At 40.3% G+C, this 26,905-nt stretch overlaps 1 protein-coding gene across 3 annotated transcripts in view; it reads left to right on the forward strand.

The window, feature by feature from the left end:
• Positions 1-26,905, forward strand: part of DMD (dystrophin) — a 1,058,866-nt gene that overhangs the window by 292,459 nt on the left and 739,502 nt on the right. For all 3 annotated transcript variants that reach the window (XM_006881772.1, XM_006881771.1, XM_006881773.1), the window contains one exon: positions 23,045-23,199. In XM_006881772.1, coding sequence (XP_006881834.1) covers positions 23,045-23,199 — 155 coding nt within the window. The remainder of the gene's footprint in view (positions 1-23,044; positions 23,200-26,905) is intronic.

A 26,905-nucleotide genomic window follows, 5' to 3' on the forward strand; every position in this document is an offset into this window, starting at 1 on the left:
GAGCTTCTTTACAGCTTGTTTAATTTGGTGCTTGTTGGCCTTGACATCCACAATGAACACAAGTGTGTTGTTATCTTCTATCTTCTTCATGGCTGACTCAGTGGTCAGGGAAAACTTGATGACGGCTTAGTGGTCAAGCTTGTTTCTCCTGGGGGCGCTCTTCTGGGGGTATTCAGGTTTCCTTCAGAGTCTCAGTGTCTTAGGCCGTCGGAAGGTGGGTGACGTGCGGATCTTACTTTTTTTGTGGATGCCCTTCGGGATTGCCTTCTTGGCCTTTAATGCCTTTGCTTTTTGGGAGGGGCAGGGGCTTCCTTCTTCGTTTTTGGTGCAATCTTCATAGAAAGGTGGAATCTGTAATTTTAAATTTCCCACATGAAAATACCTAGTGTCAGATGCCTTCACTGGTGAATTCCACTAAATCTTAAGTTTAAAGGGCTTAATACTAATCTTTCTGAGCCTGATCAAACTCTTCCAAAAGTCAGAAGAGGTAGAAACACTTCTGAAGTCTTTCTAAGAGCCCAAAATTATCCTGACACTAAAGCCATATAAACACATGCCAAGAAAACTGGACACCATTATGCTTTGAATCCAGCAAACAATATTAAGAGGATTAAACACCATGACCAAGTGAGATCAATCCCAAATATGCACAGATGGTTTAGTTTCCCAAAATTACTCAATGTAATCCAACTCAATAGAGCTCATTGCCATGGAGTTGGAATTGACTCATAGCTGATCCTCCACTGGGTTTCTGAAGCTTTAAGTCTCACAGGAGGAGATTGTCAATGTTTCTCTGTCAGAGAAGCTGGTAGATTCAAATAGGCATGGCCTTTGAATTAGTTGTGCAACTCTCTGCAGGCGGCACCACCAGAGTTCCATATAAATGTAATGTAGTATATTGATAAAATGAAGAGAAAAAAAATTATACATGATTATCTCAACTGATGCACAAAAGGCATTTTACAAACTCCAGTGCATTTGTGAGATAAAAACACTCTGAAAATTAAGAATAGAAAGGAATTTACTGAACACAATAAAGGGCATTTAGGAAAAATAGCTATTATCCTACTGAAATCGTGAAATGCTGAAAAGATTCTACCTAAGTAAGGGCAGGTACAAAACAAGGATGCTCACTTTTGCTGCTGCTGCTTTTAAATAATATACTCAAAAGTCAGAGTGATTAGGCAAGAAAAATGTACTAAAAAGATCTACATTAAAAATCTCTAAATTGATATAGATAGATTGCTCTGATGGTGTAATCTCTAGTGAATTGTGCAGCAATGGGAGAGAGACAGACAGACAGACACACACACACACGTACATAGAGAGATATATAACTAGCCTTATACAATCTACAAGAAAATACTAGCACTTATAAAAGAATTTAAATATAACAAATAGTTGAGTATCTTGGTTATAATAAAAATACTAATGGATAAAAAAACCCTAATGGATAGTTTTTAGAAACACAACACAAGCGTATTCTGTCATAATTTAGGAGACTGGTGGTCGAGTTCAGAATCCTGGCTCTACAAAAAGCCTTTTGCCTTGTGCATCTCTTGTTGGTAAGAAGTTTCCAGCACAGAGAGCTCGGGTCTAAAAGATTTGCTCCACTTCTGGCTCCTCTTTCTTGGTGATAGCAGGTCCTCTACTCTATGCAACCTTGTCAGATCCCTTTTTTATCTCACAAGAGATTGACTCATAGAGGCTCGATGAACAACAGATCTAGACCTTACCCTATCCTCTGCATCCCCATCATTCCCACTCAGTCCATTCTTCCGGTCGCTGTGTCAATCCATCTTGCTGAGGAGCTTCCTCTCTTGCACTGACTCTTCCTCTTTCCCAGCAGGGCGCCCATTTCCAAGGAACAGCCTCACCTAACAACATGCTCAAATTATACGAGACAAAGTTTCACCAACCTTGCCTCTGAGGAGTACCCAGGTTACACTTTGTCCAAGATATATTTGTTTGTTCTCTTGGCAGTCCATGGGATATTCAGTACTCTTCTCCAGCACCACAACTCAAAAGCAAATAGCCAAGCAAAAGTAAAGTTTAGCTGTCTCATTAATAGAACTCACCCTACCATATTAACATAATAGAAGGGAGGATTTACAATATTTAAGAAAATTACATCAGATTACATGTTGTTGTTGTTAGGTGCCATTGAGTCGAGTATGACTCATAGCAACCCTATGAACAGTGGATCTGAAACCTATCCTATCCTGTGCCATCTTCACACTTCCTGACACACTAGAGTCCATTGTAGCAGTCACTGTGTCAATCCACCTGGTTGAGGGTCTTCCTCTCTCTTGCCGACCCTCCACCCTTCCCGACATCATGTCCTTCTCCAAGGAATAGCCCCTCCTAGCAACATGCCCAAAGTATGTGAGGTGAAGCCTCATCATTCTTGCCTCCAAAGAGCACTTCAGCTGAACCCTCTTCAAGACATATCTGTTTATTCTCTAGGCAGTCCAGGGGATGTTTGGGGCTCTTCTCTAGCACCACAGCTCAAAGGCATCAATTCTTCTTCTATTAGCTCTACTCTTTGTCCAATTCTCAGATACATAACAATTGATCAGAAAGACCCAGGAAGCATCAAAAGAAGATGAAGGGAATACACAGAATCACTGTTCCAAAAAAACTGATTGACACTGAAGAATTTTAGGAAGTACCATATTAGCAGGAACCAGTGGTAATGTAGGAGGAAGTGGAAGTTTCACTGAAGACAATGACAAAAAATACAGGAATCAATAGGATACCAACTGACTTGATTCAGTTAACGGATGCAGCCTTGGATGTGCTCACCAATCTATGACAGGAAATTTGGAGAACAGCTGTCTGGCCAACAGATTGGAAGAGATCCATATTTGTTTCCATTCCCAAGAAAGGTGATCCAAATAAATGTGGGAACTATATAACAATACTAATACCAGATCACACAGTGTAGGATAATTAAATAATACTGCAAATCAAGGCCCAGCCAGATTGGAACAGATTTTACAAGACTACAGTTTAGTCTCCAACACAAAGTGTAAGGTCAACTCACAGGAATCATTACTGTTTCTATGCCTTAACAACAAACAACCTGCAATGTAATTCAAATTAGTGCCTTGTACAATATTATATAAAACAACAAAATACTTAGAATAAATCTAACCAAGGAGGGAAACAAAGTTTATAGAAACTGCTTGTTATGCTGTGTCTTAGTTCAGATATTAAGCCTGTCACCATTATTAACTCTATTGACTGCCTAAATCCTCATTTTCATCTTTTTTTCATAAGTATTTTAGATCAAGTGTAGTATTTCCTTTCAATCTTCTTTTGTTGCACGAAAGCACTGTGACCTGTTCTTTTTAAAAAAGGTATGATCTAGCAGCATTAAAGGATTAGAGAACATGACCAAGTGGGATTTTATCTCAGGAATATAAGGATGATTTTACACAGAACAATGAACCAACAACATAAGGCACCGCAGAAGTAGAATAAAAGATAAAACCACATGGTCGTCTTAACAGACAAAGGGGATAGGCTGTTAAGGAAACCTTGAACCATTTCATCATTTAAATAAAATAACCAACAAACTAGCAATAGGAGGAAATTTTACTCAACTTGATAAAGGGCATCTATGTAAAATCCACAGCAGAGATCAGGTGGCTAGACTGGCTGTTTTCTCCCTAAGGCCACTAAAGGTGTCAGACCTTACAACTGTTGTTCTGTATTGTGCTGGAGAGTGTGGGCAAGGAAATTAGGTAAACAAAATAAGTAAAAGGAACCCGGTTTATACAGATGGACCTTTGGTGTCTTAGTAATAAGGAGTTTCACTGCCAATCTAAAGATAGATGGTTTGAATGCACTAGCAGTTCTGCCAGAGCAAGATAGGCAATAGCCTCCCAAGTGATTAACAGCCTCTGAAAACGCACTGAAGAGTCAGCTATGAGTTGGTTCCAATTTAATGAGTTGTTGTTATATGCCGTCAAGTCACTTGTGCGTCATAGAGACCCTGTGTACAACATCTCTGAACCCTGCTTTATCCTGAACCAACCTCATTGTCTCTGACACACCTCCTGGTGTTGCCCCAGTCACAGTCAATCCATCTCATGCAGGGTCTCCCTCTTAACACTGCATAACAACATGAGCACTTTGTAAAGTGAGCTCTGGTGCCATAGTCCTTAGGGAGCTGTGCTACTCTCCCAACCTTGAGTGTGATTCAGTTTTCAAAACCCAATGGAGGCTCTGCTGTGACTAGGCTCCTTCTTTACAGCAATGAGTTTGAGATTTTGAGATTGTAAAGAAAAGTAAAACTATAGTTGCATATTGTTGCTGTTGTTGTTAATTGCTGTTGACTTAAGGTTGACTCATAGCGACTCTATGAACAAAAGACCTAATGCCTTTCCATAGCTATCATTGTTTCTCCAAGTTCATAGTTTCCAGAGACATGTGGTTTAGGAAGTGGATGCCACTCCTGCTTCCAGACCTGTTTTACAACTGGGAGCTCCACCAAGCACTGTCTACAATGGGAAACCATTCTGGTATTTGATATGACCATGGCACAAGGTTCAGCATCATAGCAAACCCAGGGTACTTCATACAGCACATTGGCAAAGAGTGATGTGAAAAGTGGAAGAGTGTTCCTCCAGCGCTAGTCTCATTTAGCAGTGGTTAAGTGTCGTCAAGTCGAATACAACTCAGAGTAAGCTTTGCACAAAAGACCTGAACTCTGTTCTATGATTAACATCATTTCTGTATATAGCAGATGGAAAATCCTAGTCTATCTAAAATCCCTACATCTAAGACTGGCAACACAACAAGAATAAGACAAAAGCAATTAAAAATGAGCAAAGGATTGGAATAGGCATTTCTCCAAAGGAGATATATTAAGATCTAATAAGCATATGAAAATACAGTCAACAGCATTCGTCATTAAGGAAATCAAAATGAAATCTACAATGAGCTACGTCTTCTCTCAAACTGTTTAAAATAAAATTAAAATACAGACAAAACCAAGTGTTGACAAATTTGATGACTAATCAGAATTCTCAGTCTTTACTGTTAGGGATGTAAAATGGTGAGAGCACTCTAAATAACTGTGCCGTTCTGGTGTAATCCTTGGGGAGTTTCCTTGCTAACCCAAAGGCCAAGGCCAAGTGGTTTCAATTCACTAGTGACTCCTACGATGAAAGATGAATAACCTCGTCCCATACCTTTTACAGCCTCAGAAACCCAGTGGAGGGTCGGGTATGAGTTGCTTCTGAGTCAAAAGCAATGAAGGGGTTTGGGGAATTTTGTAATGAGAGAAATAGTAAACGTGGATTTACCATGTGACATAGAGACCTTAGTCTTAAGCGTAGATGCAAGAGAATTGAAAACACATTCTCATACAAAGACGACGTTAAATGACTGTTTGTAGAAGCATTATTCATAATAGCCAAGAGTAGAAACAACTGAAATGTCCATCAACAGATGAATGAATAGACAAGATAGGGTTTAACCACCACTGAAATATTATTTGGTAAAAGAAAACAAATGAAGGTGTGCCAATCTATTCTACAACAGCGATAAATCTGAAAAACATGCTAACTGAAAGAAGACAGTCACAAAAGAACATATGGTGGATGGGTGTGTTTATAGGAAATATCCAGAGGAGACAAATCTAAGGAAAGGAGAATGGGGACATGGAAGGGGAGTAGGGAGTGTGAGTATTGTATAGTGGCTGTTAATGGGTATGGAACTGCATTTTTGGAGTGACAAAAATGTTCTAAAATTAGATTAAGGTAATGACTGCACAATTCTGTGAGTGTTCCACTAAATTATATACTTTGAATGGAGTTTATATATGAATTGTACCTCAACAAAACTGAAATAGATAAGTGGATGGATGGATGGACGGACGGACGGACGGACGGATAGACAGATTGATGGATGCATGGAGATATACAGATATAGATATGTCAATAAATGTACGGATCTTTTCTTTTTATTTCAACTGTATAAACACAGCTTTAGAAGCATTCACTGCTCCTTTATCTTTCCCATAAAACCCTTCATAAGCTATAGAAATGAAAAATAGCTATGGTGTGGACTTTAACAACTTCCTAGTCACAGAATAACTAGAAAGTTACTTTTAGTGTGAGCAAGATTGGTAGATTTTGTCCTCCAGCATGGATTCAGAGATTCTATCTGTATCGCAAGCTCTAGTGGACTAGTGGCAAAATGGTCTGCTGCAATCCTGAAGGCACACTCTTCAAATCCACCAGCTGCTCCTGAGAGGATGGGCAATCTCCTCCCATGCGATTAAGTGCCCCTGAAAACCTGCCAGAAGGTCAGCTATGGATTGATTCTGACTTGACAATACTTAACAACAACAACATGTGTTTCTCAGAAAGACAGAAATATTGCTGTTCTAAACATTTCCTCTATTAATTGTTGTTGTTAAGTGCCGTCGAGTCATAGGCAACTCATAGCAACCCTATGAATGAAAGTCCTGGACACCTGTATAACTTTCGTCCTTTCTCCAGGCTCATAGGGTTTCCAGAGGCAAGCTATTTCAGAAGTGGATGCCACTCCTGCTTCCAAGCTTGTTTTAATCGTGGAGCTCCACCAAACACTGTCCAATGTGGGTAACCATTCTCGCATTTAACTCATCAGTGTCACGGTGTTTGGCTTCACAGGAACCATGTACAGCAAGTGGATATACTAGGGTTACATGACCTAGAAGAATGTTTCACCAAAAACAATGACAAACAGACCTGAGGGCCGCGGAGTAGAGTCACCCACCTTTGGCTTGGAAGCATGGCTTTCTGTCCACTAAGCCAACTGCTCTCTCTCTCTCTATGCTGTTGTTGGTGTTGTTGTTGTTAAGTGCCATTGAGTCATAGGTAACTCATAGAGGCCCTATGAACAAAAGTCCTGGACACATGTATAACTTTCGTTCTTTCTCCAGGTTCATAGAGTTTCCATTTTTATAGGGTTTTTTTAAAAATAGCATTCCATTTATTAACAGAAAAACTTGTTATTTTATTCTTTTAATCTTTTTTTTTGTACTGTTAAGAACAACACAGGAAAACATATACCAGTACAATTTTTACATGTATATTTCACTGGCATTAATTATATCCTTCGTGTTGTCCAGCCATTCCCACCTGCCAACTCCAAAATGTTCCTCCCAATTAATATACACTCATTGCATCCTCGTTTTTCTACCTAATCCGTAAAGTTCTCAAGGCAGACTTTCTCTTTTTTCCAGTTAAAGTAAATCATTGTTTGATTTTAGGAAGACATTAAGGGATCTTTTCCAGGGAGCTCTGGTGACAGTCCAGTAAGAAGTTGAACTATTAACCTAACAGCCAGTCCTGTGTGATGGTCCAAATCGAACAGCCACTCCATGACAGAAAGACAGGCAAACTCCTCTGGTACAATTTACAGCCTCAGAAAAACTCAATGCAAAGTCACCTATGACTCGATTTTGGGTTGATGGCAATGAGTTTGAGTTTTTAGGGGATATTTTAGATTGTTATTGTTGTTGTTATGTGCTGTCAAGTGGCTTGTGACCTATTGTGACCCTTTGTACAATATCTCTGAACCTTGCTCTATCCTGAGACAACCCTATCATCTCTGACATATCCACCCCCAATACCCCAGTCACTGAGTCAATCCATCTCATCGAGGGTCTTCCTCTCTTGCACTGTCCCTCCACCCTCCCAAGCATGTTCCCACCTTGCAACATGTCCGAAATATGCCAGACGAAGCCTCAGAATCCTTGCCCCCAAGGAGCAGCCTGGTTTCACCCTCTTTAGGACAAACCTGTTTTCCTGACAGTCCATGATATATTCAATAGTCTTCTCCAGTACCACAGCTCAAAAGCATCAATTCTCTTTCTATCATCAAATTTAAATATAATCTTGGAGTGATCATTTCAGAGTTTCATCCATCTTTTCATGGCTCCAGAATGTCTGATTTCAATAGAAATTTGAAATAATGCCCTGAATTTTCTTCCTTTTAATTAGAGTTCTTCTATCCAATCTTTGACTGAAAAAAAAAAAAGTAGTAGTGATTTCACAGCAAAGGGTGCAGTTTTTCATGGAAGCAAGAGGACTTGTGTGTTGTTTTACTAGTTTATTCTGTTCCTGGCCTTGTCCCCCAAACTGCCTAAAGAGAAGAAAATTGTCCTAATATATCTGAGAGGGTGTGACACTTGAGTAAAGCAGTATAGGCTAGATGATGCTACAGTAACAGGATCTCAGAGGCTTAAGACAAAGTTTCTGTTTTACTCACCTTACATGTTCACAGGTTAGCAATGGAATTTGACTTAGCTTAGTCTCACAGATACTGTAAATAAGAGTAGTTTTCTCTTGATCTATGCTTGCATGGTCATGGAGACCATGGATAAATGTGATAAGCAGTACCACTGGTTCTTAAGCCTTCTGCCAGCGAAAGCTTCTGTCTGGGAGTGACAAGTAGCCCAGATCAGTCACATGGTCATCCCTGAGTTCATTGGGTTGATTGAAGATGCATAATTTTCCATCATGAAAGGGTGACAATTTCTTGTGGACAGTAATGCTGTCTACAGCAATAGGTTCACATGCTTTTAAAAATAACCAAGAAAATGCTTCTTTCTGGGAATCTGTCCATAGCATTTTTTCAGGAGCCATTTGCACCCAATTATTTCCATAGTGTCTCAACTAGACTTCTCTTAGATGCCCGAGGTAGCTGGGAGATTTGTTAATTACAGCACTGCTTAAGCCTTTTAATAAAGTCAGCAAATTAAAGAGAGAGGCCAGATAAAGAGAGTGCTTTCCAAAATGTCATAATGAAATTAAGGGAATGAAGCACATGGAGGGCTTTCCTCCCTTCTTTGTGTATAAAACTTATTCCAAAGAAGCTGGAAGAGAAATGGGGCCTGAAAGTAAAGAGGGGGAAAAATAAATTGTATGCCATTAGTTTAATTATAAAAATTCATTACATGAAGCCATGTAAGACAGAAAATAATGGAACTCTAATGGGTTGGCTGATAACACATTTACTAGCCTGCTCTCAGCTTGTAGTCATTGTTGAAAGGACAAAAAAGTAACAACTTTGGTATGTAGGCCTCAAAGCTATTGAAAAGATTAATCATTTCCAGTAAGCTGGAAAATGAGGGCCATTTTCTTAAATAGTATCCCTGTATAGAATGTTACCTTCCGAAACAGTTGTTTGGTAATGCCAGAGGTTTAATGGATGAGTCTTGAAGTTAATGGTGAGAGGCTTTACATTTCAAATTACTTCCTTACCGATATTTTAACTTTTCTATTAGAAATCCATAAAGAGGTTTTACAGGTCATTTTAATTCACACAAGGAAGAAGGAAATTGTTTTTTTTTTCTCCCCATAAAGATTTAGTAGAACATCAATTCATAGTTAGTGCTGAGTTGTTTCGTGACTTCTTTAATAAGCTAAATATGTTCCCCTCCCTCTTTGTTTGGAAACATCTTATTCTATTCTATATAGTAAATCACGCTTTGGTCATCAGTGGAATTCTTCTATATTCTTCAAAGTTAAAATAATATAAACCAAATCATTTCCCGTAAGCTCCTTTCCATGGAGTTGTGCTTTGTTTAACTGAGTTTCAACCTCAATGTAGAAGTTGAGAAACCTGTGTGATGCCGAGTCACCCATCGAAAATCACTTCCCTTTTTTGTGCTTTAACTTTTCTGAGTTTTTGTATTCTCATTTGGGCAATTACAGGATCAGGAAGTAACAAAAGATGAAGGCAGATATGTAAGCAAGGATCATATATTTGAGGGCCTCAAAATTCAAGGAGATAGTATTGGTCTTTGGCCCGTAATTGATAATCATTGTACTGCTTTAAGCACAAAAGCAATGTGATTCCCTTTGCACTTGAAGAATATCTTTGGAGCAGCTATATGTGCTTGGATGAGAAGGATTTAAGAGCGGAGGGAAATAATGAATTAAAATGCTATTGTAGAGTCAGAGCAAGAGATGATGAGGGGCTAAATTAAGATTGTAGCAATAGAAAGAAAGTTGGATATAAGGGGAAATTATGATGCATCTGGTCTATAGCTATCCTTCCTGTCTCTTCTTCCAGTTAAGGATTGTCTTGTGCTTGCAGAGGGAGAAGAGTGGGCAGGGCATAGAGCACCAACAATTAAGGGACAGGCAGGGGGGAAAAAAAATAAAATTTGAACCAGAGGAGAGTAGAGCGGAGACCCAACGAGACAGAAGAAAAGAGGCTAGAGCTTCGAGAAGAGAGTCATCAACAGCATCAGTTGCTACAAATAAACTAAGTAAAAGAGATTCTACAGCTGTCCAGTTCCTTTGCCGATTGGCAAAGGAATCCGTGAACTATTTTTCACATGCAAAAAAAGGGGGGGGGAAAGCTGCATTATAAATACCCTTGAAATCTCAGGGGCATACAGCAGTAAGCTTTTCTCGTTTCCCCCTTTCACAGCTTAGTTGGGATGGCACCGCTTCAAGCGATGGGTGGATGAGGCTGGCTCTGCTCCACACGTCACTCTTCCGCCCATGACAAGCAGGCTCACTCGCTCAGGCCCCATTTGTCTCCTGGTGATGGCAGGCACGCAAAAGGCTTGGCCCCACCGCACAAGTGCGTTTCAAGATCACTTTTGTCACTTCTGTGAAACTCCATTAGGCAAAACAAGTCGCATGGCCAAACCCAGCATGGAGGACAGGAATGTCAAGTCTGCTTTTCGCGAGAGGAGCTTCGAGGTGGCATGGCAAGGAACGTGGATTCAGGAAAAAGGAAAGAATTGGGGCGAATGAGTCACTCTATTGCAGTGACTCTTGTTGCAGTCATTTTAGAGCAATAGCAATGTTTGAAGCAGAGTTGTGGGTTTTGTTGTTGTTGTTTGTTTTTTTAAGATAAACTATTTTGGACTGATTTGCTTAAAAAGTTCATATACCTTGGTTTTGTTTTTTTTTTTCTCACCGGATCTTTCCCATTTCCTTTATCCACCTCTCCCACCCCCATAAAATTGTGCCACCTTCTGATTTCCTCCCTACCCATCCTCGCTCCTCTGCTCCTACCCTCCCCCCTTTCATCCTCATAAATGTCTTACTAGTCATCTATTTCTACAATAATGGTCTTGTACAGTATCTGTCCTTATGGGACTGAGTTAGTTCATTTAACATAATGCTCTCCAGTCCCTCCCAAGTTAGGTAGTGATTTACAAAATCATTGTTTTGATGAGTTGTAGAGTGATGGGAACGTCAAACACAAACAGTGAGTGTGTGTCTCTGAAGGAACTTTTCTAAGGAGCCCCCTGGTGGCAGTGGATAAGGGCTCAGCTGTTAGCCAGAAAGAAGGTTGGTTACTTTCAAGATGAGGCAAACTGCTTTCTTAACTATTTACAACCTTGGACATTCTATGAGACCATTTTAATCAGAGTTCCACTGTGAACTCTAATCAACTTGAAGGCAACTGGTTGGTTTGTTTATTTTTTGTTTTTTAGATACTTAGCTGTGACGTCAAAGAGGACACCATGACGTGGTGTAGTTAGCTGAAAGGCGCTCAGGTAGTGCAGTGTGTAGCTGATGGCACCATTAAACAAATGGACACATCTGTACGGTGGTTCAAGTCCACCAGCATGTCTGAGGTCTCCTCCTGGTAATCAAGCCTCAGCTGATGCAAGGTGCTATGAGTTAGAATTGACTCAATGGCAGCAAGGCTATTATTATTATTATTATTATTACTATTATTATTATTATTTTGTTGCTGGAGAAGAGTGTTGAATATACCATGGACTACTAGGAGAACAAACAGGTTTGTCCTGGAGAGGGTGAAGCCAGGTTGCTCGTTAGAGTCAAGGATTCAGTAGCTTAGTCTGACATACTTTGGGCATGTTGCAAGGAGGGACTGGTCCTTGGAGAGGGACATCATGCTTGGGAGAGTGGAGGGATGGCACAGGAGAGGAGGACCCTCGATGAAATGGATCAATTCTGTGAGTGGAGTGGGGGGAATGAGTGTGTTTGAGACAGTGAGGTTGGCACAGGATAGAATGGCATTTCGGGCTTTTGTACATAGGGTCGCTAAGAGTTGCAAGTGACTTGATGGCACATAAGAACAGTATTTGTTGCTGAGTTAGTAAAGATAGGCAAATACACTCATGTTTGAAGGTGTAGAGAAAGATCCAGCAAAGACAAAAGGAGATGAAAACAGAGGGAAGGGGAAGGGGGAAGAAGATCCCAGAAGAGATGGTGGCCCGGTAGGAGAAAATGGCTACCAGTAACAGAAGAGGCACCTTATTTCTCTCAGATTGGAAAGAACAGTGCAAAATGTAAAGTCTAATACTGGAAGGAATTTGCTTTTGAGATATTAACTCTTTCCTCTATTGTAGTAGGCAGGACATAGGCTGTGAGATTTCCTCTAGGTCATTCGAGATTCCAGTCTGGACACTCCACCAGGAATTTTTTTTTTAAATGAATTTTAATGAAAATTTACAGAGACTTTGGATTTCCATTCATTCATTGTTGCACTTTTCTCCCTGCCCACCCCTCCCCCCAATTCACTTTTCTTTTTTGAAAACTAAAAGAAAAGTTTCCCCATTGTTTTAAAATCCCTCCCCCCAGGTCCACTCCACTATGCAGCCTTTGTTCTGGACTCCTGTCATGACAATAATACCTAATCACATATCCCTTTTAAACAGTTTTCTCCCTCGCCTGTTTCAATGCAGTATACATCATTTATCCCATCTTTCTCAGTCTCCCCTCAACCCCGATGTCAGTCCTGTTTTACAACAGTGGCACCAAACAGTATTTGCCCTTTTGTGACAGAGATATTTCACTCAGCATAATGTCTTCCAGGGTCATCCATTTTGAATAATATTGCATGAGCTCCACCAGGCATTATATACGGGGTACTGCTCCATAGATAATGTAAGAGCTGAGAAGGCTCACAGTGGTTAGGGAGACATCCTGGAGTTTAGCAACACTAGGAAACTTGCCACCAGGACCTGTGTGGGGAGATGGTACCAACAAAACCCAGAAAGCAGATTCACCTTGTGACAAACTATCACTTTGGGGTCACGTAGCCAATACTGGTACAGTGCAGCGAGGGATTGCCCAGTGGGAAAACCAAGGAGATGCTCCCTACTTCCATCCTTCCCCCTGTTCTCTGACTTTCCTCCCAGCCATGCCTCCCCATTGGGCCAAACTCAGCTAGGAGCCAGAAGAGGAGAGATTGCCCAGGAAAATTTTAACCCTCTAGAGATTCGCCCTCTTGCAGTAGTGAGCAGAACGAGAGAGGACCCAAGAATGGATCCAAAAGCTAACAAGCTCTTAGCTGTTGGCTCTACCAAGTTACATTCCTGTGACTCTCTTAGTCTTGGAATGCAAACAGCAGTATTTTGGGCAAAGTGAAAGAAATCCAATATTTTTCATCTGAAAATATTGTAGTGTCTTCTTTTAGGATTTCCCAGGAGGTTGGATTTTGCCCCTTCACAACAAGCCTGAAGCATGGATAGAGGAAAATAACCCTTTGCCCATTGCTCTCAAGTGATTCTGACTAGTAGCAAGCTGATAGGATGGAGTAGAGCTCCCCCATAGGGTCTCCAAGGTGGTACGTTTTTATGGAAACTGGCTGCCACATCTTTCTACCACCAAGTTGCTGGAGAGTTCAAACTACTAACTTTTCAGTGAGCAATCAAATTCCCAGCCACCATCAAAGCATCTTTCGCAGACTAAATATTGTTATTGTTAATGTTGTTATGTGCCATCGAGTCCACTGTAACTCGTAGCACCACCTTTCTGACAAAAGACAAAAGTAGGACAAAGGTTGATGACATCCTTAATGCCCAACTACCAAAAAAAAGGGGGCGGGGTGGGGGGAAGACCAAGCAAGGCATCCATTATTTTTCACTGACTTTCCTGGAGCACCTTTGAGACAGTCACTATCGGTTCCTGAATATAGTTGGCTCAGAAGGAGCGTTTATTCTATCTGGAAATGACTATCACAATACACATTTTACATGGCTTGACCAATTTCTCTCTCATTGCTCTTGAGTTGGTTGCAACTTATAGCCGCACTTTCGTTGGGTTTCCGAGGTGGTAAATTGCACGGGAGGAGATTGCCCATCTTTCCTTTGTGGAGCTGCTGATGGATTTGAATCACCACAAAATGAGGCCTTTGGGTTACTTGCCAACTCTCTCCTGGGTTAGTAGCCCAAATCTCTACAAACTATGCAGTGAGAATTCCCTGAATGAGCCACTGTTGTTGTGTACCGTAGAGTCAGAACCGACCCATAGCTGACCCTCTGACGGGTTTTCAGGGACAGTTAATCGCATGGGAGGAGATTGCCCACCCTTCTCCTGTGGAGCAGCTGGTGGCCTCGAACCACATGCCTTCAGGATTGCAGCACAGCTTCTCGCCCCTAGACCACCAGAGCTCCCTATGCAACCTTGTAATTTTACTCACAGGTCTATATCCTCACTTTTATACTTTGAAAATTAAAGGAAGCCTTCTAGTGCTAGCCACCGCATTCATAGAACCAAACCCACAGCTAGTGAATCCAGTTGCATTCAAAACAACCCTCCATAGGTTTCTGAGGCTGTCAATCTTTACAGGAAGAAACTGTCCACCTTTCTCCCGAGGAACAACTGATGGAGTCGAACTGCTGATCTTTTGGTTAGCAATCCAGTGCATTTACACACTGTGCCACCCCACGAGGGTTCTGCAGCCTTTATAGCCGAATCAATAATCCACTTGCTCTGCATTCAGTAGGTTCTCACCCTGTGGTGACTCTTGTGTGATTCATTTAAGTGGTAATCCTTGCAGTGGTGGTGATGACATTCAGAGCTAATATTTATTTAATGCTTTGGGTATCCCGGGCACTGTTTGGAGTGTTTGGCCTAGATTTTCTAAATCCATCCTGCTAATAACCTCTTGACATAGATACCGTTGTTATTCCTATTTAACAAAGAAAGAGCATGAAACATAAGGAGAAGTAATGTCTCCATTTGTCACCTATCTACCAAGTGATCAGCAGGTTCATTCTGATGTCCAGACTGCTATTGTTTCTAGGGTCAGTAGCTCAGGAGCTCTGAAAAGCTTGTTACTAATTTTTAACAAGTGGGAGAGAAGAAAATAATTAAGAGATACATTAATGCTGAAGTCTCTGGAAATTGCTTTAGGGTGGCACATAGTCATTTTTCAACCTAAAATATTGCATATAAGCACCAAACATATAGTTGTAGCAGCATCATGTTTGCTTTGAATATGAAATACTGTGTTTCTGGCTAGGGGCATAATCCTTTGTGGACTCTGCCAGCATGTTGTGTTCTTCAGAGAACACACACACCAAGTCATAGATTTTAATAGGCTAGCTCTCACAGTACTCTAAATTTCTTCACACACTGTAATCACCACACAAACTATTCCCAGGTCGTGTATACCATTGTAAATGGAATTCAGGAAGAAAAAGGGCGCTGTGTGTGAATCCTATTGTATTTTTGCATTTACACTCCTTCTGTGGTTTGGCATAATCCCAGTTGTAAATTTCACAGTGGGAGGCAAAGCTAGTCAAGGTCATGGTTCCTAGTAGCAATGACACTTGGGTAAAGCCCCAAAGTTGTTGGCTTATTACTTTAGCAGGAAGGGAGACCAGTCTGTTCTGGCCAATGTTTTCAAAAGAAAAGAAAGCTGCACTTGAGAACCTTTGAGTCGAGATAAGGGCCTGAGCCCTCTCAATGTGAGTCAAGGTCAGCGAGAGTTTTTCTTTTTAATCCTGCATCCTCATAGAATCAGTCAGTGAGGGTTAGCCCTCAGTCAAGATTTCCTTAGGTATACAAATCTAACATTCAGTATGAATACAAATTTGAAGAAAAATATATGCATGAGCATTTTTGCCTTTCAAGCATTAAAGTATATCAAAAGGCTCTGGTTTGAAGTCAAGCCTTACGCTTTTGCCACCTTTTCCACTATGAAGTCTCTAATTTAACTTTAGCTTGCTATTTCCTTCAGAGGTTTTGGGAAATTCTAGCATACTTTGCAATTTATACTTTTCACTATCTTTTATGGTCTATAAATTAGAACTAAAGAATGTTTCCTCGACTTTTCAAATAGCAACCCATAAGTGAGGCTGGTTTCCAAAATTGCTTCTCCTGCTCAAGCAAAAGAAATTATTTTAATTACCTTCCCTACAATTTTCTCTTTATATTTGGCCTTCCTAAACCTACAGGTATATGACCCCATGCTAGTTCATGCTTATTTCTTTAACAATTATAACCTTCTTAAAAGGAATTACCTCAAAAAAGTTATTGGACTGATATTTTTTTTGGTTTTTATTTTTATGCTACTGATTAGAAATTTGAGATAGCGTGGCCAGGAGGTGCCAGTCCTTGGAGAAGGACATCTTGTTTGGGAGGGTGGAGGGATGGCACCAGAAAAGGAAGACCCTGAATTAGATGGACTGACATAGTAACCGGAATAATGGGGGAGGGGAGGGGAGGTGTGTCAGAGACAATAAGATTGATTCAGGGTATGGGAGGGTTCAGAGCTATTGTTCCTAGAAGTTACAGGGAGACTTGATGGTGCATGAAAACAACAACAGTGAACTCTTACTTTAAGGTCCAGAAAGCACTTTGAATATTAAATCTCTATTGGCCATTTGTATCGTAATGAACATTATTCATATCATTACTGGTTTGGCTTAAGCAAGTAGATAAAGGAAAGGAGAGGTGATTTTGTACCTCAAGGAAATTTCTAGAAAGGATAAGCACTGAAGGGGGGACAGAGTTTTACCTCAGCAGGGATTTTGAATCACATGGATATCTGAAAAGTAGAGGGGGGGAAGACGTGGGGCTGAAGAGCTTGATAAAAAGAATGCAAGACAAGCATTTTATGTGGATAAACTTTAATTTCTTTACAATATCAGCACCTAGGCTGTAGATCTTTAGAAGGAGTTTCTCTGTTGTTTCCTTAGCAAATGTTAGTGCCATTGGCTTTAGTAGCTTGTCCATTTTTGTGGCTCTGCTATTTGGTTTTAGTTTGATACCCTGGAGCTATTCGCTATTTGCAGCAAGTGATTTAGTTTGGGGAATTCTAGAGTGAGATGATTGAGTCATCTGGGAAATGTCATATCACACACAGATTACTCATTTTCAAAGCTTTGTCATCCAACCAAGCAGTTGTTGTTATGTGTCATCAAGTTGGCTGTGACTCATAGAGACCCTGTGTACAACAGCCCTAAATCCTGCTCTATCCTGTGCCAGTCTTACTGTCTCGGACACACCTACCCCCATTACCCTCATCACTCAAGGGTCTTCCTCTCTTGCGCTGTCCCTCCACCTTCCCAAGCATAATGTCCTTCTCCAAGGACTGGTCCAGCCTTGCAACATGTCCAAAGTATGTCACATAAAGCTTCAGAATCCTTGCCTTCAAGGAGCAGCCTAGTCTCACTTTCTCTAGGATGAACTTGTCTGTTCTCCTCGCAGTTCATGATATATTCAACACTCTTCTCCAGCACCACAGCTCAAAGGCATCAATTCTCCTTCTAGCATCTGTAGTCATTGTCCAGCTCTCTGATGCATAGCAAGTAATTGCAAAGACCATGGCCTGAATCAGTCATACCTTAGTCTCCAGACTGACATTGTTGCTCTTCAGTACTTTGGAGAGGTCTCTGACAGCAGACTTTCCCAGTGCATTTTTTTTTTCATTTCCTGGCTGTTGGCACTAAGAGTATTGATTGTGGAGCCAAGCAAACTAAAGCTGTTAATAATCTTGGTCTCTTCACCATCTATCATGATGCTGCCAAGCAGCCCAGTGATGAGAATCTTTGTTTTCTTAATGTTGAGCTTCAATCCATATTGAAACTGCAGTTCTTGACCTTCTGCAGCAAGCATTTCAGGTCTTCACAGTTTCAGCAAGCAGGGTTGTGTCATCTGCATAACACAAATTGTTGATGAGTCAACCTCCAATCCTGATGCCGCATTTCTCCTCATAGAGCTCAGCATCCCAGACAGATAATCTTTTCTGCATATAGATTAAAAAGGTATAGAGATAGGATATATCTCTGGTGTACACCCTTTCCAATTTTGAACCAGGCATTGTGTCCTTGATCTGTTCTGACGACTGCCTCCTAGTCCAAGTATACGTTTTGCATTAGCACAATCAAGTGTTCTGGGATTCCCATTCTTTTCAAGAGTTAGCCACAGTTTGTTATGATCCACACAGTCAAATGCCTTTGCATAGTCAATGAAACACAGATAGAAATTCCTCTGGAACTCTCTGCTTTCACTCAAGATCCAAAAAAGTATTGTTGTTGTTGTTAAGTGCTGTCAAGTCATAGATGACTCATAGGACCCTATGAATGAAAGACTTGAACATTTGTATAACTTTCATTATTTCTCCACGTGCCACTCCTGCTTCCAAGCTTGTTTAATTGGGAAGCTCCACCAAACACTGCCCACCATGGGTAACCATTACCACATTTGACACATCACTGCCACGGTGTTTAGCATCACAGCCACCACAAGTTACCTCTGTACAGCAAGTGGACAGAATAGTGCTAAACTACTTAGAAGAATGTTTGACAAAAAAATATTTAAACCACTGGCCTGGGGACCACAGAGTAAAACTCGATGAGCTCCACCATTCCACATTCCTCCATAATCAAGCCTTCCCATTGGCTCTCACCACCCAAAAGTACCAGTCTGCGAGCATTCTGATGCTTCCTCAATTTCCAACCAAATTTAAAAACCAAGGCATGGTTTAAACTCCATGAGCTCGGCCATTCCACATTCTTCCTAATCAAACATTCCTTTTGGCTTTCACCACCCAAAAGCGCCCATCTGGGAGTGTTCTGATGCTTCCTCGATTTCTATTAGTATTTTAAATTATTAACATGATGCTAACACAGAAGCACAAATATTTTATAAATATTAATTGGAAAAGATTCCTAATAATATCAATTCTTTTCACTTTCCTCTATTCCCATTCTAATGCATAACTCAGTGTGCTTGCAATTAAAAATAAAATGTAGATGCAAATTATGTCCAATTTTTACTTTGGATTTCTGGACATAATTGTTGCATATTAGATGACTGAATTGATACATTAGATTGTTTCAATATCCTTCATTAACTCAACTCATCTCATTACCATCGATTTGGAACTGCGCTGGAGCTGATGCTCCATTGGGTTTTTGGGAGGCTGTAAATCGCAGAGGAGGAAATGACCCATCTTTCTCCTACATAATTGCTGGTGGAGTTGAACCAACAGAGAGATGCCACCTTTGAGTTATCAACTCAACTTCCTGTGGACTTGACCACCACAGCTCCATATCTTCTCATTAGACATTGCCATTGTTTCTTTTAAGACATTTTAATACCTAAATACCACTTTATAGTCTATTTCACTCTTTTAATTTTTTTTTAAGACAAAGTACCAACAATGAGATTGCGGGGTTAAAAAGAATGAGCATTTGCTTGTTGTTTGTTATCAGTTGCCAAATTGTCCTAATAGATACCATTCCCGGCAACACTCCATGAATGTCGTTGTTTTGTCACACGATTTTCTTTCTTACGTAGAGATTAATGTGTAAAAAAAAAAAATTAAATAACGAAAATCACCTCATAAAAAGATTTTATCCTTTCTCTCATTTGGATTGTCTGTTCCTATTTTTCTGTAAATCCTGGTGATAAATTGGGTTACATGCTGAACCGTGATAATCAGAAGGTCAACATTTCACACCCACCAGCCACTCCTTGAGAAAAAGATGTAGCTGTTTGCTTGCATAAAGAGGTACATACCCAGAAGCCCAGTGAAGGGTTGTCATGAGGAAGAATTGACTTCATGGTTGTTGGTTTGGGGGTTATTCTGTGTCCACAGCACTGGTGATGCAGTGGTTATGAGCTTGGCTGCTAACCCGATAATTTGCAATAGGAACCTAACATCCACTCAATGGGAAAGAGACAAGACTGTCTTCTTTAACATTTACAGCCTTGGAAACTACATGAGGCTGTTCTTTTCTGCTTTGTGGGTTCATTATGAGTCAGATAGACAATAGACATTCTTCTGTTTATCTTTGGCTTAATCTGTCATGCTGAATTTGTGTAACTGTTTTCACGTTATAATCATAGGTGATTTTTAAAAGGAAATGCAATGCTTAGGGATAATACTATTTTCTTTGGACCATCCTTATTTGCCTCCAAGGTGACCTCAGAGGTTAGTTTAGCTCAAGATTTGAAGAATATCTGAAGATAGTAGTGTCTTCAGTCTAGTAGAGCTGGTTTCTTTTCTTTAAAAAAAAATAATGGAGATTCTGTCCCACATTTTTTTCCCATTCTAGAATAATGGTTTCCCATGGTGGAGGGTGTTTGGTGGAGCTCCCAGACAGGTTTGGAAGCAGGAGCAGCATCAACTTCCTAAACAACATGCCTCTGGAAACTCTATGAACTTAGAGAAACAACGATAGTTCTAGAACAGGGTTTAAGTCTTTTGTTCATAGGGTCTCTTTGAGTCATGCTTGATTTGATAGCCTTCAACAACAATCATAATGCTAGGCAGCTCTGGTGGCCTAGTGGCAAGAAACTGCATTGCAATCTTGAAGGCACTTGGTTCGAGATCACCAGCCACTCTGTAGGGAAAGGATGGGCAATCCCCTCCCAGGTGATTAACTGCCTCTGAAAGCTCACCAGAGGGTCAGCTCTGGGCTGGTTCTGACTTGATAGTACACAATAACAATAATCATAATGCTAGAAGGATACTCTGTTCATTTCCATAAGTGTTTAATAAAAATTTTGGATTACTATATGTCTTGGGCTGGGTTCTTTAAATGAGAAAAAAAGTGTTTTTATATACGTGTTTATACACATGTTATACATTAATAGAGTTGAACTTCCAGCCCAAGGACATGTGGTTCAGAGGCACCAGTGGCTCCATGGGAGAAAGATGGACAGTCTCCTCCTGTGTGATCTGTGGCCTCTGAAAACCCTCTGAAGGGTCAGCAGTGACTCAGTTCTAACTGGAAAGTACACAACAATGATATACATATGTATGTGTATACATGTATATGTAAACACATAGTGTATGTATGTACAGACAGGTATATATTCTTAAATATCTATATATGTTGTTATGGAGCCCTGGTGGCCTAGTGGTAAGAAGCAATTCCAAAGGCATGCAGTTCTAGACCACCAATTCCTCCCTGGGAGAAGGCTAGACAGTCTCCTTCTATGTGATTTACTGACCCTGAAAGCTCATTGAAGGGTCAGCTATGGATTGGTTCCAATTGGACAGCACACAACAACATGTTGTATATGTGTGTATAATTATATATACACATGTACACACAGAGGCACCCAAACACTATATATACACACACACATATACTGCATTATACACACAGATGCACACTATATATATACACACACAAACACTATATATTTATATACACACCATTATATACATTATATACCTAAATATTCTACATATAAGCATGCAAAATAAATAGATAGATAGATAGATAGATAGATAGATAGATAGATAGATAGATAAAGTTGTTGTGTGTTTGCTCTGGTAGCTTAATACCTTACATGTTGTCTTCTGAAGAGGTCTATAGTTCTAATCCACCAGCCCCTCCACAGGAGAAAGATGGAGCAAAGCTCTTCTTTAAAGATTTACAAACTTGGAAGCTCAAAGGAAGGTCACTATGAATCAGTACTGGTTTGATTATAGTGGATTTCTATTTAACGTGAGATTTATTTCAGAGACAGTTATGGATGTTGGCAAGTCCCAAATCTGTGTTACCAGACAAGACTGGAGGCTACTCTTAACTGATGTCATTGCAGGGGCTGGTGAACCCAAAATCAGTGCAGGCTGTTTGCTTGTGGGGCTATGGGAGTTGGCAAACCCCCAAATTATATGCATGTTAGGCACAGGCTACTGGCTCACATCCCCAGAACTAGAGTTGAAAAGATGAGAAATTGCACATAGGGTAAAAGAGAAAGAGGGAGCTTTATCAGAAGAACATACATGTAGAATGGGTGCAAATCATGTCCTATAGGAAGTACCCGTTACATCGGATTACAGAATGGAGGATCATTTCATAATACTGAGACTCCCGCCTGGTCAAATTGACACATAAAGTTAACCATCTCAATATACTTCCAACTTAACTCGCTGCCATGGAGACAGAACCAATTCATAGCTGACCCTGCAGTGGGTTTTCTGAAGCTGTAAATCGTACAGGAGAAGATGGCTCATCTTTCTCCCATGAAACCACTGGTGGGTTTAGAAAGCCAGAAAGGCCTTGTCTTTGGGTTAGCAGTGCAACTTTCTACAAAGTAGGCCACCTGAGAGTGATATACTTCTAAATAAGCTCATTGGTCTACTTCTTCCTTTGAAATAATGGTGTGCAAGTGATGAAATGGGTCGTTGGATAGTACTCAATTACCAAACATAAACACGAGATCATGGATGATTTGGTTTAACGTGATTCTTATATTTTAATTATTATTATAATTTTAATCATATGCTTGTAAAGTATTAGGAATAAACTGATTCACGCGGAGGGCGGGGAGGAATTGGTAGTAACTAGGATAGAAGCACAGTTCTTTTGTTCAGTGTTTTCTCTATGCAGATTTAGTTGAATGCCAGTAGATGGCACTAATTACATAAACAATTCAAGGAGTTAATGAAGAAAAAAGGAAAGCAAGATACTTTTAGGTGGTGGTCACATTTAGTATATTTTACATTCTGAGCAATTTTCTATTGATGCTTGTTTTTATGGTTTACTCTCTCTCATGATCAAAACAATCAAGCCCAGTTTATTTCTAAATTAATTTCTACTAAATTGGAAAAGATCTATTATTGGTTATTGTTTGAGATGCTGCACTGGAAAAGTTGTGTGATGAAAAGTGGGTTAGCTTATTCTGTCCTGATTGACTAAATCACATAGTTGGTTAAATCAATCAGGTAGACAAGTTCTGACCTGAATATTCAGAAGCTGTTTCTGAAGCATTTGAAGAAACTCCATCTGGAAATTCTGAGAAAAGCAAAACCCTGACATTTTTTTTTCTCTCATACACATCTACAGCAGCTGGCTAAAGACCTCCGCCAGTGGCAGATAAATGTCGATGTGGCAAATGACTTGGCACTGAAACTTCTCCGGGATTATTCTACAGATGATACCAGAAAAGTACACATGATCACAGAGAACATCAATGCCTCTTGGGGAAGCATTCATAAAAGGTATGACCAATATTATTTCTGAAACCCTTCTTGGCTATATTAATGGGGTCATGACAGTGAACGGACAATACAAATTTGTTTTCCTGATCCGGCTAAGCTTGGGTTTGGAAGGATTCAAGATGACAAATGCAAAGTAAACTCACAGGCTTGGCTCAGTTTCATTTTAAAGACAAGGAATCTAAAGTCTGATGAGATTAAAAGATTTGCCATAGTCACGAGCTAGTGATAAAAGTGAGAGGCTGGACAAAAACAAAAGACTGATTTGTGTCAGAAATGTTTTGAGGGCTGTAGCCAAAGAAATATCTTTCTATTCCATCATAGAATATACTCAGTCATGTTTAAGCCAACAAAGACAATGCATTGGGCTTCTCCACGGTGGAGTTATGCTGTACATGGGGCCATTATTGCATCTCCCTCCACAGATAAAATGGAAAAATCAATGTAGAATAACGTGACTATATATCCATGGTCTTAGAGACACCTACTTTATAACTCAAACTAGATCCTATCTCTTAAGCCCTTATGCTTTTCTTTCATTGGCGCATATCCCAATTACAATGAAAAGGATCCAGCCCCTTAGCAGTTAGGAGTTGTGCTGCCCCCTCAGAGGTATGCAGTTTGAATCCAAGGTGAAGATAGGCAGTTTCCTCCAGTGCAATTCACAGCCTCTGAAAACACACAGGCGAATGAACTATGAGTTGGTTCCAACTTGACAGCACGTAACAACAGTATCTGCTTAATTGTTTAGTGTTTGTCATCCGTATTATTGGCAGAAGCTGTCTGTTTTATTTGACACATCCCTAGACCCCAAACCAGCGCTTTGTATATTTGAGAAAAATGGTATATGTTGAGTGATGACTCAATTTGCATAACATAGAGTTACATGGTGCTTGCTGTATGTTTGTTTTGAGATGAATCAGAAAACAGTGTCTGTGCAATGAGGAAGATCATGGTGACAGGTAAGTAAACTCTGGAGGATAACATGAAATATTGAGTCAGGAAGTCATTTGTTATGTTGTACAGTGACCCTGTGAATAATAGAGCTGAACTCTGTCCTATCTTGTGCCATTCTCACAAGCTTTGACATGCAGTGATGGAGCCCATTGCTGCAGTAACTGTGTCACTTCATCAGTGTCTCTCAGTTCATCTGGTTGAGCGTCATCCTCTCTTTTGCTAACCCTTGACATTTCCAACCACAATGTCCCTTTCCACAAAATAGCTTCTCCTAGCAACATGCCCAAATTATGAGAGATGAAGCTTCACCATCTTTGTTTCCCAGAAGCACTCTCGCTGCACTTTTTCTAAGACATACCTATTTCTTCTTTTGGAAGTCCATGAGATGTTCAGTACTCTTCTCCAATACCACAACTCAAAAACATCAGTTCTTCTGTCATCCTTACCCACGGACTCCAGTCAGGGACCTCTCCAAATTATTATGGAACAAAGATGTTAGTTTGAGGATTAAAGTGCGCCTGATTCAGGCCATGGTCTTTTTATTCACTTGCTGGGTAAAGTCAAAGACTACAGCCTTCAATATGGATTGAAGCTAAACATCAAGAAAACAAAGATTCTCACAACTGGGCTGATTGGAAGCATCATGATAGCTGGTGAAGAGATTGAGATTGTTAACAGTTTTAGTTTGCTTGGCTCCACAATCAATACTCTTGGTACCAGCAGCCTGGAAATCAAAAGACAAATCTGCTCTCAGGGACCTCTCCAGAGTAAATAGTAACTATGTCATTCTGTAGACTAAGGTTAGCCTGATTCATACCATGGTTTTCACAATTACTTGCTATGCATCAGAGAGCGGAGCAGTGACTAAAGATGACAGAAGAAGAATCAATGCCTTTGAGTAGTGGTGCTGTAGAAGGATATTGAATATATCATGGACTGCTAGGAGAACAAACAGGTCTTTCCTGGAGAGGGCGAAACCAGTCTGCTCCTTAGAGGCAATGATTTTGAAGCTTTCTCTGACATACTTTGGACATGTTGCCAGGAGGGACCAGTACTTGGAAGATACCATGCTTGAGAGGGTGGAGGGACAGCGCAAGAGAGGAAGACCCTCAATGAGATGGATTGACTCAGTGACTGGAATAATAAAGGTAGCTTTGTTAGAGACGATGAGGCTGGCTTTAGATAGAGCAGGCTTCAGAGCTGTTGTACACAGGGTCGTTATGAATCACAAGTGACTAGATGGCACATAACAACAACAACAACAACATGCATCTGAGAACGGGACAATGAGTAAGTCATTTAGGTACACTTTATGAAAAAGAAGCAGTCAACTGAGAGAGAGGGAGACAATGTGTGGAACTAAGCAAAAATTCTTAGGAGTTATGGGTTATTGATGAATGGAAATTGAGAGACCAAATAAATCTTTTTTTTTCTATAATTATATTTTATTAATTTTCATAAACATTTACAGAGATTTTGGGTTTCCATTCATTCATTGTTGCACTATTCTCTCTACCCTCCTCCCAGTTTGTTCTTGTCCAAATGCCACAGTGCTTGTCAAAGCCAGTTCTGATTAATCTTCTTTGTCAGTGTATCCTTTGCCATTCCCTATCACTCCTCCCTGAGAGAGACTTCACCCTGAGTCATAAGGAAAAGGGGATGGCGTATTCTCTTAGCTACTTCCTGCTGAAAAGGGACGCTGTGGGTTTCAGGGTGAAGATCTTCTCTCACTACTCTAAAGGGCCCCTTTGGCAGTAGGAAACACATAGACTATTATAAAGATTGATTTTGGAATTTAGATGCACTCTTATTGATTGGGCTTGGCCGTACATGTTCATATCCTTGAAGATGTATCATGGGGGTGTTGCAAACTAGAAGACACAAATTTGACTAACAAGTTATAAGTACATGAGTCCAAAAATTATGGAAAAGTAAAAGAAAAGATTCTTTCATTGTTTTGCAAACCCTCCCCCAGGTCCCCTCCACCATGTAGCCCTCGCTCTAGTCTCCTGTGATGACAGAAATACCTAGTTATATATCTCTTTTAAACAGTTTTCTCCCTCCTCTGTTTCAGTGCAGTATACATTATTGAACCCATCTTACTCAGTCTCTCCCCAACCCCAAGGACAGTCCCATTCTACAATAGTGGCATCATGTAATATTTGTCCTTTTGTGACTGGGATATTTCGCTCAGCATAATGTTCTCCAGAGTCAACCATTTTGAATAATATTGCATGAGTTCCTTGTTTTTTAATGCAGCATAGTATTCCATTGTGCGAATATAAATCTTGAGCCTGAATTAAAGACTGAAAAGTCCTGTGAAGCTCTGTCTTATCTGATAACACTAGAGAACAGAGCAGTGTGAACTCCAAACAGTAGGTGTTCAGCTGATGAAAAGAAATAGTATCCAACCTTAGCTAGAAGAGTTACACATGGGACCCTATCAAAGGGGCATTGGTGGAAAGAACACATTTCAATATAAGACCAATATTGGGGGAAATTCTCAAAATTATTGCCTCTTCCAAGCCCTGAAAACCCATTGGACAGTCAGCTATGACTTGAATCCTTCTTGAGAGCACATTTAACAGTACCAATTGAATGACAAGGTTTAGACTTTGTGCTCCAAATACCATTCTGGAACCCTCTTGCTTAGTCCAACATGGGCACATTAGACTTAGGAAGACTTGTTCCTAGGGGATCCATTGGTAACAGAAAGTCATTTGTTCTGTTTCAGTGGGAACTGTCTGTTTCT

This window comes from Elephantulus edwardii, unplaced genomic scaffold (genome assembly GCF_000299155.1).
Source record: "Elephantulus edwardii isolate Elephantulus edwardi_28Jun2011 unplaced genomic scaffold, EleEdw1.0 scaffold00016, whole genome shotgun sequence".
Classification (NCBI taxonomy): domain Eukaryota; kingdom Metazoa; phylum Chordata; class Mammalia; order Macroscelidea; family Macroscelididae; genus Elephantulus; species Elephantulus edwardii.